Below are 12,132 nucleotides of genomic sequence, written 5' to 3'. Positions count from 1 at the left end.
TGCCTTTCTCTCTCACACACATAATCTCCAGGATTCTATAATTCATGGTATTGTAATGAAAACAAATGAAATCTTCACGGTATGGTGGAAAGAGCACGAGCCCGAGGGTTAGGATCCCTGAATTCTCCTCTTGACTCTGTCAGTAGTTAGCTGTGTGATCTTAGGTCATTCATTAAATAACTGGGCCTCAGTTTCCCTACCCATAGAAGGAGCATATTGAGCTCAATAATCTCAAAAGTTCTCAAGTTGCAAACCTATAAACTTGACTTTGAATGGAAGAAGTGGAGGGAAGATTTTTGTGGGATTTATTCACCAAGGAAACAGGATTCACCATTTGGTTACTAACTGAGGGAAGCAATTCTATGTGGTCATGGGGACAGAGAAACTGACAAAGTGCTGTCTTTCCTGGAGTTCTCATGATGCCAGGCCATAGGAAGGTTAAAAGGTGGTGTCGGGGAGGGGGGAGGCAATTCACTCTTCAAAGTCAAGGCAGCATCCTTTTTTGAGGACAGATGTAGAGTCTTTGTTCCATGTTCCTCACTCTGCTGGTTTCTACTCAGATACCATCCAGAAGTTTCCTGACTGGAAAGCACTGTCCGGTCTGCCATAACCTACCCTCCTGGCCTCGTCTGCCACACACACTCTCTGCCAGCTTACAGAACCCAGCGGGGACCTCCACCTACCTCCCGATTTTGTTCTCCCATCATTTAGGGGATTGTATAGTGCTGCTATTTCCCAAGGCAAAGGATGAAGACCGATAGTATCTCTGCTCCATTGTGAGTTTACCTGAAGCATCCTCCCTGGGCATCCTGGCTGATACAACCACATCACCTTTTATCCCATAACCTGCCTCCTTGTTCTTCAGGAGGTGTATCAGCCCTGGACACAGAATTATTTACTTAGGTGTCTGCCACCTCTACAAGAGTATACGTTCTAGCAGGGTTTTGATAACCTGCTTTATTCTCAACACAGAAAGCAGAGCCTTGGAACATAATAGGCACATAATCAATATTGGTTGAATTAATAAAACATGTATTATGGGACATCCAGACCTGTGATCTAATGTTCTGACGAGTCGATCCCCACAAGCCCCTATCCCCAAGGAGAAATTCAATGAATGTGCATTCCACTAAGGTACCAGACTTCATTTAATCCTCACTGTGATTTCTGGCAAGGGGGTACTTTCGCCCCATTTTACAGATGAGAAAACGGACATTTAAGGAGCTGAAGGGGCTGAAGGGCCTTGCTATAGGGCACATGGCAACTGAGTAGCAGCTGAGAATGAACTCAGGCTTTCTGACTTCGAGTCCAATGTGCATGGTCCTATTTCATTCACCACGTCTGCATCTTCTCTGATTGTTTCCCCATCTTTAATGGTACCATGTGCATTGAATCAAGCTTTCATAGATGGAGTAACTAGATTCAATGGAAGACTGCCTAGAACTAAGATGCAGGTTTTGAAACCAGGTCATCTCTTGAGCAGCAACCAGGATCACGTGATTTTCAACACTGATAATATCAACTGTGGGGAGCAGGGGTGGGGTAGGTGTTGTTTAATATCGCAGGTTAACTTGTCTGTGGCCAAAGAAGAGTGGAACGGCTCCTGAAAATTTTGGTATTCCCAATGTGATGCTCAGAGCCTTCCCAGGAGACATTCTTGGAAAGGAGGAGAGAACACAACACAGAAGGACTTATAACAAGGGCAGCAAGATTAAGATTTTGAAATCAAAACGAGTTGTGCAAATTATGCACAGAATAAAAAGCTTCTGCAAAGCAATCCAGACTTCCCTGGCACCCTGGACCAAATACCTCCGCAGTGTGGAGACCCACGTATTTTGAAATATAGACATGCCTTATATTCGAGGAAGAAACATGCAGGTGCATAAAAATCACATTCCAGAATTACTCAAATATGATTTGTCAAGGTCACTCAAACTGGGAACACACATTCTAAATTTCTTTCTACAGACCTCAATCTGTATAGAACTGGATTTCGTGGACATGCAGGTATAGGTCCTTAGAAGTTCAGATAAGCACGATATTTTAGGAACAGAAGATTGGAAAGATATGCTGTAGAGGTAATTTAGTCCCACTGTCTCACTTGTACAAAGATTTTGAAGTTCATACAGGTTCAGTGGACTGTGCATTCTCACATGGAGGCGAGAAATCCACTGGCCTCCCTTTGTCCACTGTCCTTTCCAAACAGTGTTTGAACCCTTGCAGGAATAGGGTCTAGGAACCTCAAGATCCAAAGGTCACACAGGAACAGGAAATTGTGTCGCTTTCACACAACTTAAATACCGAAGTATACACTAACAACTCAATCCTTCAGCATTTTGGGGACTGCAGTCCCTTCTCAGGACTTGAGAAGCCACTGCTCTGTGGGTGGGTCTGCAGAACCAGATCACCTGGATGAGAGACGAAGGTGCTTCCGAGGAGGGTTTGGAGGGACTCAGAGGCTCCCACCACCCACCTGAAAAAGAAGACCTTCACTTCCATCCTTAGCGTGAAGGATGGGGGACCTCGCCTAAGCCTGTTCTCACTGCCTGCCATGCCAATCCTTGTGTGTGTCTCTAAAGAGGTTAGCACATCCTGGGTACACAGACCACAGCTTCCTCCATTTGCTCAGGGCCTTAGAGGTCTGAGCATCATGGAGCTATTGCTTCACTTCTCCTTAGGGTGTCCACATCAAGACCCTGGAGCCATCTTACCACCCTTCCGGATCAGAGGGACTGCCTCTGGGTAAGTGGTAAGTGTCCTAATGAGGGGGAGTTTTCTAGAGTGGAGCATCCTTTTTACCAAACCAGGGATACACAAACACTTGCAGGCACACACCAGCGTGAGGAGAAACAGGCATAAATGACTGGTGGCCATCTCCACCTTCGTCATAGGAACACTCCTCACCCCCCACACACTTTAACTGGATGAACCCAGACTCGCACTGGCTCCCCTTAACTCAGTACAATCAGTTATCTCATCTCCAGATTTTCAAGTTCCTTCTGTTGGTGCCTTTTACCTCAGTCAGCATGTTTCAAACTTTCAGAAAAAAAACCTTAGAAAATAAAAACCACTACTCCACCCAAATGATAAAAATCTCTTAAATTCTCCAAGCACAACATCTTCCTCTCCTCTTAACTCAGCCCTGAGCGAGGAGTTGATTCCTTTGGGTTCTGGGGAATGGCGGGTTCTGCCACTCCCCACCTCACCAGCCTAATAGTTTTTCCAGACTGACTCCGGCTTGGTGTTGCGGGACAGCCTGGAAGCCGACTCCAGGTCCCATTCATTCCTCTCGGTCCTCTAAGGTCAGTCACTTTAGGGGGTGTCCCTCCTCTCGGCTCCCGGCCCCACTTCCCGCTTCCAGAAGGAGAAGGCAATCAACACTCCTGAAGTCTAACACGAAACCCAGACCCTCATCCATCCCTCTGGGCTGCATTTTGCAACTTAGAGCCAGGCGTGAGGTGTGGGGTGAGGGGTGGATTTGGCAGGGCCGTCGGCTCAGAGCCGGCCACCGCAGGAGAAGCGGCTCTGCAGGGCGCGGGACCCTCTTGGGGAGGACGGTGGAGCCCTTGCGCTGGAGCCGGCGCACGCCTGGGCGCGGAGAGCCGGGGCTGGGCGCGGGGCAGCGGCGCCGACCGAGGCTGCAGAGAGATCCCCTGGCCGCGGAGCGCAGAGGCCCGCCCGTCAGTCCCGGGGAGCCGGCCGCTCTGGAGCGCCGAGAGCTCAGCAACACAAGTACCAAGAGGAAGGGAAACCAGCCCGCGCTGACATGTAAACAGGGACCTCCATCCGAGGAGCCAGCTCAGACCGACCCCCAAGCACACTCGCTTGCACCCCGAGCCGCCTGCAACCCATCCACTTGCCCGCCCCAGGGCCCTCCAGGCCGGGGGACCCAAGCGGGTGGCGGCTGCCGCTCCCGCCCCCGTCGCCTTCGGCCTCGGGTAAGAGGAAGCCGGCCGCCAGGCGAGCGCCCAGCGCCGGGGCCGAGGCGCCCAGCTTGCCGGGTGGGAGTGGTGGATCCGGAGGTGTCCGGCCCCAGGCTTGGATCCGTGCCTGAGGTCCCTAGGTTTCCCGCGGACCCCCGCCCGCAGCCCGGCCCGCAGCGCGTAGGTGGGGGGCCGGACGCGGCTTTGCGACAAGGGGTGCGGGGGAGATCGCTGTCTGTGGTGAGCCCGGAGGGTCGCCCCCGCGAATGAGAGTCGCCACCCGAGCGCGGGAGGAGACGGCGCGAAGCCGGGGCACGGAAGGAAGGGAGACTGGCCACGTCTTCCGGGACCCCGGCGCTCCGCGCCAAGCCTGCCCGCTGCCTCGCCGACCCGGCCTGCCCCGCCGCTCCCGCGCCCACTGCCCCATCGCTTACCTTAATAGTCCCGTCCATTTGGCCAAGTCTGCAGCCGAGCCCCCCAATATTCCACACATTGACCCGGTTACAGCCTGACCTCGCAGCCCCTTCGGATTAGCCCGGCGCGGCCTCCCTGGCGCCCTGGGCCCTCCCTGCGTGCCCCCCACGAGCGCCCTGCCCTCGCTCCCCTGTGCACGTTTGTTGTTGTAGCGGAGCGAAAAAGAGACAGTTAACCGGATGAAACTTTTTTTCAGCTAATTTTGGGAAGTGACTTCACTTTGCGAATCGGGGAGGAAGTCCTATCTCTCTCTCTCTCTCTCTCTCTCTCTCTCTGTCTGTCTCGCGCTCTCCTCTCCTCTCCCCTCTGCTCTCCCTCGTCTTCCCTTCCCCCACACCCCCTCTTCCTCCCCTCTGCTGGTCCTGCTTTTCGCATCACACACGCTATATAAATATACCCGGAGATGCCCAGATACATTCATGCGCTGCGCACACAGGATACTTGCTCCTGGGAGATAAGAGCGAGCTGGGAACAATGCCGGGGTCCACGCCCGGCGCCCGCGCCCTGATTCCCGCAGTCTGCACCCCCACCCCCAACACCTTCCCCAAAAGTCCAAAACCAAATGTCTTTCTGGCCTCCTTCCTTTTCCCGGGGCCCTTGGCCGAAGGTGGCCCTCCTGACTCATTCACTTTCCGTTTCTTCCCACAGATACGTTCATTAATGCTTTTTCCAGCCCGAGTCAAACTTATTGGGGGTTGGGGGGGAGAGTTTACTCGGGCTGGGGATAATCTGGAGCCTACTGCCCGGGAAGATCCGGACGCAGACCGACGCAAACCAACCATTAAAAAAATGCATCCAGTGGGAATTTTTCCACTCGGGCCCTGGGCTGCCGAGTGGCGGCAGACTGGGAGCTGTTCACCGGTCGACGCGGACTCCGGGCGGTTTCGGAAGGATCCCACCGTCGGGGGCGCGGACTAGGCTCCCAGCGCATTGTTAGCAGAAGGGCGCCCCCGGACAGCGCGTCTCGGCCCTTTGCTCCTGGAGAGCTCCCGGCGCCCTCCCGGGGCCGGGACCGGCGGCACCCTAGGCCACCTATCCGCGCCTTCTAGGGTCAAACCCCTCGCGCTTTACCTGGACCGGATGGCCCAAGTCCCGGCGCTCGGCCAGAGCCGCCTATGCAGTGCTACTCCGAGCGCAGAGAAACCTACACTACCGCAGGACGTTCCCTCCACGCTGGTCCACAGGTCTCCAGAGCGCAGCACGCAAGATCGCCGCACAGACTCAGACTTCCCCTCGGGTGAGCCCCCGGGGTCAGTGCTCGGGACCACCATCCCCACCCGGCCAGGAGGCCAGCCGGCCCTCGGCCCGCCTTGTCGGTCCCCGCCATCCAGAGACCTCCCGCCGTTCCCCCGCAGTGCCGCCGAAAGCTCCAGTTGGGGCAGCCTCAGGAGTCCAGGCGCAGCGAGGGGACCCCCACCCCACCCCCGGGCGCTCTCGGCCTGACTCCCTTCTCCCCAACCTCCAAAACAGGTTACCTTTTCCACGCTCTCCAGACCACGCTTTGGACTTTTTCACTTTTATTTAAGAGTCCACCCGGGGAAGGAGGAAAAAAAAATCCAGAGGAGATCCGAGTCAATTGGAAAGAAAAAAAAATTCAAAAGGGTGTCCACAGCGGCGAAAAAGGTGACTTATCAATTCTTTATTTCTTCTGGAGCAATTGAGCCAGAAAGCTAGCTCGCCTCCCTCCCTCCCTCCTCCCACCCCCCTCTCGAAATTAGTCTCATCAATTCAGCTCCAATTTTGGGTTCGAATACAGACGCGGGTCTGAACGTGACCAGACCTGGAGTGGCGGGTGCAGCCTGCCAGCAATTGAGACTCGGTGTGCTTATGGGGGAGTGGGGTGGGGGTGGGGTGGGGGTGGGATGGGGGACGGGCCGACCCCCCCCCACCTCCTGTCTGCTTCTCAATCCAGGGGTCTGCTCCGGGGCTCCCCTGGGACCGCCACATCTGGTTACCGCTAGCGGGGTCAGTCCCCCCCCCCCTTTGCCTGGGGCCACCAGTTCTGGAGTTCAATTAAAAGAAATCAGGCTTAACCCTTTCCTCCCCTCCGCCGGCCGCCTGCCCTCTCCCTCTTCCCTTCAGCTTTTCCACATGCTTTCCAGAGAGGAAAGAGGTTAAAGGGAAAGGAAGAATGAATTACATCCTTTCAAACCCCAAATTGTTTCCTTTTCAGCCCAGACTCTGCCGACCTTCAAACGACAACAGGGCTTTCAGGAGGGTGCGGGGAGACCGCTTCCCACCCAGACCTGGCCAGAAACCCGGCACCCCAGCCACACTGCCCCTCTTTCAGGCAGAAGGGATTTCAACTCCACCACCGGGAGGCCCCCTTCCTGGTCCTGGGCAAACACTGAGGTTGTTAATGGCCACCCCACACCAGCCAGATGCTCCCCCTTCCTTCCACACTCCTCCTAGTGCTGGAGAAGGCACCTCCATGGCAGAAATATTGGCTAGGTTTCTCTTCCCAACTCCTATGAGGCCGGGCCAAGAGCATATTATTATCTTCCCTGCACTGATCAGGACATTCACCCCCACACCCCAATACCCCCAACTCCTTTCAGCAGGAGCTTCCTCTCCCATGGAGAGTTGCTCAATGGGCAACTACATTAAAATGAGGACTTGCCCTCCTGTTTTAGCTGTGGAACTCAATAGCACTTTCTGTGTCTCCTGGGAAAACCAAAGCTATGGCAATTTCATAATTTTGAAGATGGGGGGAGAGGGTGACACTGGCATAACTGTTACCCCTTTGTGACTCATTGACTAGCACTGACGCCATGCCTTTTGCTATTTACCAGCCCCTCCGTGAGGAGCTCCTGTCATTCACGAGGTCCTCCACCTAGAAAGAAACTCCCCCAACTGGGAACAACAGCTCTCTGAGGGATTTGAGGCTCCCTTCACCCCATATTGACATGCTGGTGGGCAAGTTTGCCCCACTTATGTAACTCTGGGTTTGAAGCTCAACTCCTGCTGCTGCTTCTATTTTAAATCCCGAAGGGGGAAAAAGCCCTAACCAAACACAACAGTAAACAAGTCTGCCCTGTTTCATGTGGTTACCACCAGACATCTGGAAAGATGGTTTGATCCTGGCAGCTCACATTGTTTTCACGAGCAGCCAAAGAGAATATTTTGAATGTTTGCATTGAGACAAATTGATAGAGAGCCTGTGGTAAGGCCTGCTACAAATGAAAACTGTCTTTGAGTTGGGGAGGTGCAATCCCTCCTTCTCCCCACTCTCCCTCCCCTTTCTCTCTCCCTCTCCCTTCTCCTAGCTTAGCTGGGGAATGGTTACCCCAGCCCACACACTTGCACACACCCTCTTTCCTGGCTCACCAGACTGTCCTGCCTGCCTTTCCCAGACTGGGCAGGGCTGGTGCCCAGGAGCTGGTGCCTGAGACCATCAGCGCCCATTCCACCAGCCCCAACTGGCTTTCAAGTCGGGGAGCTCTTGCAGCCAAGGAAGCCCGGCCAGCTTTTAAAACAAAGGCTACCAATTGGGGGACCCACAAAACAACTCATGACACATTTCTAAGCCTCGGGTCACATACAGAAAGCATGCACACGGAGGGCGAATATTTAGGAAACATTTGGATTTCAAGCATTTTCGCTGGAACTTTGGTCGGACGACTTGCCTCGCACCGTCCGCACTTGACAGTATTTTCAAAGATGCGGAAGTCCTGCTTCCCCCCGGGAGGGGTGCGGCAGGGTGAAACGTGTCTTGGCTCGCTCAAAGTCAGCCCTTTTGACCCGGTCAAGACTTTCCAGACGCGACTTCCTGGGCTTTTTTGGTCCCAGCCCAGGTTGGGGGTGGGAGGACGCGACAATTGGAGACGGGTCCCCGGGGTGCCTTCGGCCCCGGGGACTGCTCCGTCACTTGAAACCCAGAAAGATGCCAGGCCTGGCCGAGCGTCTCGGGCGGATCCTTTCCCCTCCGTCCTCCCTCCTCTCCCGCCCCTCGGGTCCAGCGCGGCCTCGGCTGGTATTCGAGCTGGCAACGGGGGGATGGGGGGTAGGGGGAGAGGCGGGAGCGCGGGGGAGGGACGGGCGAGCGAGCGCCAAAACTCCAGACTGCACAACTGCAGCTTCAAGTGTCTGGCCCCTCGCTCGAGGCCATAATTAATTTGAGATTTATTTTTATTGGAGAACTCGAGTCTCGTCTGACCTTAGCCAAACAAGGCAGCTCGAGCCGCCCCTGGATGCGCTTGAATGCCGGGGAATATTTCTGCAGGAAGGCTCTGCAGGCGCGCCTGCTTTGAATTTGTTTCTCAGACTTCATCTACTCAGAGATTGAAGGAAGATTTAGAGCCTCTGCTCGCCCTGCCCGCTCCCCACGCTCGTTCTTGCCTTAGCGCCAAGCGGGTTCAAAACGCTACGTGGGAGGCCGCGGCGGCGGGAGGGCCGGGGGTCGGCTGGTCCGGCTGGGGGAGGGTCTCTGCTCCCCGAGCCCCAGGCGCTCCAGGCCGGGTCCCCAGACCACGCGGCGTCGACGAGGAAATCCCAAGGGAGTCCGAGAGCGTAGAGAGCGCAGGCTGACAAGAGGTGGAGACCAGCCAGGTGCCGGGACTCTCACCCAGCGGTGGCGCCTAGACGGGGGCCTGGGGCAGGGACGGGAGCATTTCAGCCTCCCCGATCTCCGTCAGCCCCAAACGGCATTTATTCTAAGTACAGACCTGTGTCCTTGAAACGCCGCTGCAGGACCTGCCGGCCAGATGCTGCCCCTGAGCCGTGTCGCTGTGAACATTCTGGGGCTATAAGCCTCCTTTGGTCTGGTTTGCGGGGGGGGGGGGGGGGGGGGGGGGATGTCTCCTCCAGAATGCAGCATGGGCTGAACCAGCAGGCTAGGAGGTGAGGGAGCAGGAGCAAGGAGTCTGGAAGACTCGCAAAGAGGGAAAGTGGAGGACCCAGCCAGTCTCCGTGGGGTGGACGAGGGGCTTTCCGGGTTGTGCTCCCCGCGCTGGGATTGACAAGGGATTTGCACAGTGCGGGGGCAGGATGATTCCCCATATCTGCAAGTGGAACATCCAAGTCGAAAGTCTCACAGAGGGACCTAGGGTTTGAATTCCCGCTCTGCATGGACCAGCTCTGTGGCCTCGAACAAGTTCCTTAACCTCTCTGTTCCTCAATCTGTACATTGGTGTTGTAGTAGGACCTAACCCACGATGGGCTGTCGTAAGCCTGAAATGAGTGTCTGGAACTTGCCTCACAGCACAATTTTGCCCTTATTATTTGTATTTTGGCCCCACCCCTTACAAGCTGTGTTACCTTAACCTCTCAATACCTCAGTTTCTCATCTGCAAAATAGCTTACCTCCTAGGGTTGTTATTAATATTAAATGAGTTACTACAAATACAATGTTTAGAACAGGGCCTGGCAAAGGTAAGGGCTACCTTAATGTTACCACCATTATTCACCTACTGCAATGTCATTGTCCTAAAGAGTCACCCCGTTCCCTCTGTCCCTTTCCCTTGCTCTTTCCAGCCTCAGACCCGCCCTCAGCGCTCCCCTGCGGAAACTCCCAGAGCACTCTGTGGGTTCTCAGAACCCAGATCGCTGCCGGGTGGAGTGGGCACCCTTGGCTGCTGCGGCCCGGCTGGGCTCCAGGCTCCGGGCCTGGGCGCCTGGGCCCGCGCTGTGTTTGTCAACAACCTTGGAGGTTCCTGACGCAGAATGGCAGGGGCTTGGCAGCGGGGAACTGTTTGTGCCCCTCTGGCAAATGGTCGATGTAGGGAGCCGGAGGAACAGACCCAAGATTGTCCCTGCTACGCAGACCTTTCGCCGCCATCAATGCACCCCTTTGTGCAACAATACAAACTTTGTGGCTGCTGAAAAATCCATTTTTTTCCCCCTTGAAAAGAGCTCCTGCGGCGAGCGGCTCCTTTGGCTGCCCGCGGCTCCTAGACTGCCACCTCTCTCCCTGCTCCCCACTCCGGACCGCTCTGCTCTCCTGGGCCGGTTTGCTTTCTCTCTGACTCTCGGCCTGGGTCAGTCTCCTGGGCTCCCATTTGCCCCTCTGGGGTTCGTCATCCCGAGGTTTTGGGTCCTCGGGTGTGTGCAGACCAGGGGTGGGGGTGAGGGTGGGGAGGGTTGGGGGTGGGAGAGAGACTGCCGCTCCCCACCCCGGGGCCACTTGCAGCCTTTGGGGCAGAGCTGGAATGGAAGTGAGAGCTCCCTTAGCTCGGGGTACTGGGAGTGGCGGGGTGGGCGGGGTCACAGCCTGCCTAACCTCTCCCGACAAACGGACGCCGCGAACCCCAGTGCGCTTTAGTCTCCCGGTGTACGCTCCGCCACCTCCTGGGAGTCTTCCGTCCAGCCATCTATTGATTGATTGTCGATACACTGATTCACTTATTTTTCGTTCATTCATTACAGATTAAACATCTCTTACCCGCACCAAGGCTCCAGGACCTGGCCTCCCCAAAGTGACTATAAAACTCTTTTAGACCTCGGGAGGGGGTGGGGATGGGGGGGTTGCTACCCTGTCTCAACAAATTTCCCTTTAGAGAAATGGGACGAGGGCCGAACGCAAAAGTGGCGCTTCCTGAGAGTCGCACCCCATCGCGGTGGCCACGTGCCGGCAGACGGTCCCACACTTCGGTGGCATTCGCGGACGCAGGAGGGAGCTCGGCGCGGGCACGCAGGTGGGGGTGGGGGGGGCTCCTCGGGGGCGGAGTTTCAGGGAGCAGGGGGCGGGGCCGGGACCTGACGGATGGGTTTGCAGAAGCGCGGTGGGCCCCTCCTCCTCGGAACTAGGGAAGGCTCCGACAGTCCCGGCTCCCGGCTGCTACCCGGAAGGAGGGAGGTCGCGCCGAGTCCCTACCCCGGGCACCCTCGGCCCCGCCCCGCCGGCGGATTTTCATTTAAACGTGTAACCCAGATGTTCCGGCCTCGGTTTGTTTACATTCTTGGGAACTGTTGTGAGTGGGAAAAAAAAAAAAGTTCTATGTGTTGTCAAATACAGCAATCTGCTTTTTGGAGGGGCGGGTGGGGCCGAAGAAGGTGGGCTTGAGGACCGACGGGGTGTCGAACCGGTGGGAGAAGTGCGTCGCATTCACACACTCGCGCACACACGCCCACAGGCTCACATGCCCACTCCCAAGTACACGCAGGCCCTTAACTTGAAACCTACTGAGAGCCCGTGGCTCTAGCGCAAGACCCACTGGGATCGGACACTGGCTCTCGGTTCCCTGCCCAGCCTTCACCAGGCTTACCCACTTCCAGGCTTCCAAACAGTACCGGCCCGAGAGCGTGCCTCCTCAACCAAGGGTTCCCGAGGGTCTGTGCCACCCTCATCTGGTTGGGAGCTCCCCGGGCTCCAGATCCACCCGCTGACCCGGGAAAGGGGATGGAGGGACCACAGGCCTGGGTGGCAGAGCGGCGGCGTGGGGTGGGGGTGGGGGGGCATTACCTGTTTAGAGACGCTGTCATGTCTTACCTTGACGTAAGACGATGTGTCTGGGACTGTCTGAAACATCCTCGGTTGGCGAGGAAGGGTCGGGAAGGCCCAAGAACCAATCTGGGTGGGAGAAACCTCAGTCACCGACAGTACCACATGGGTGAGACGGTGGGGGGGGGGAGTCGGGGTGGGGGTAGGTGATGAAGGAGGAACGCAAAGGGAGAGGACGCGAGAGTTGGGAGGCTCGAATCCACCTGGGCCAGCAAGGGAGGATCTGAAAGGTTGGGTACTGGGCATCTGCCCTGCGCCTCTGCCTCCAGACCTCGGGCTATGAGATGGTGAAGGGTG

The 12,132-nt window shown here is 56.3% G+C and overlaps 1 protein-coding gene across 5 annotated transcripts in view; it reads right to left on the bottom strand.

The window, feature by feature from the left end:
• Nucleotides 1-11,819, bottom strand: part of FLI1 (Fli-1 proto-oncogene, ETS transcription factor) — a 120,895-nt gene extending 109,076 nt beyond the window's left edge. For 2 of the 5 annotated variants that reach the window (XM_027579159.2, XM_027579162.2), the window contains exon 1: nucleotides 11,797-11,818. Coding sequence is in view for 2 of the 5 variants with exons in the window: in XM_027579164.2 (XP_027434965.1) it covers nucleotides 4,358-4,416 (59 nt within the window). In the remaining 3 variants the exon portion in view is untranslated. Of the gene's footprint in view, nucleotides 1-4,357; nucleotides 4,708-11,796 lie in introns of those variants that run through there. The other 3 variants (XM_027579161.2, XM_027579164.2, XM_027579160.2) reach the window with 3 other exon arrangements.
• Nucleotides 11,820-12,132: the final 313 nt, after the last annotated feature.

This window comes from Zalophus californianus, chromosome 11 (genome assembly GCF_009762305.2).
Source record: "Zalophus californianus isolate mZalCal1 chromosome 11, mZalCal1.pri.v2, whole genome shotgun sequence".
Classification (NCBI taxonomy): domain Eukaryota; kingdom Metazoa; phylum Chordata; class Mammalia; order Carnivora; family Otariidae; genus Zalophus; species Zalophus californianus.
The sequence above is the reverse complement of the archived record's forward strand: the minus strand, read 5'-3'. Positions and strand labels throughout refer to the sequence as shown.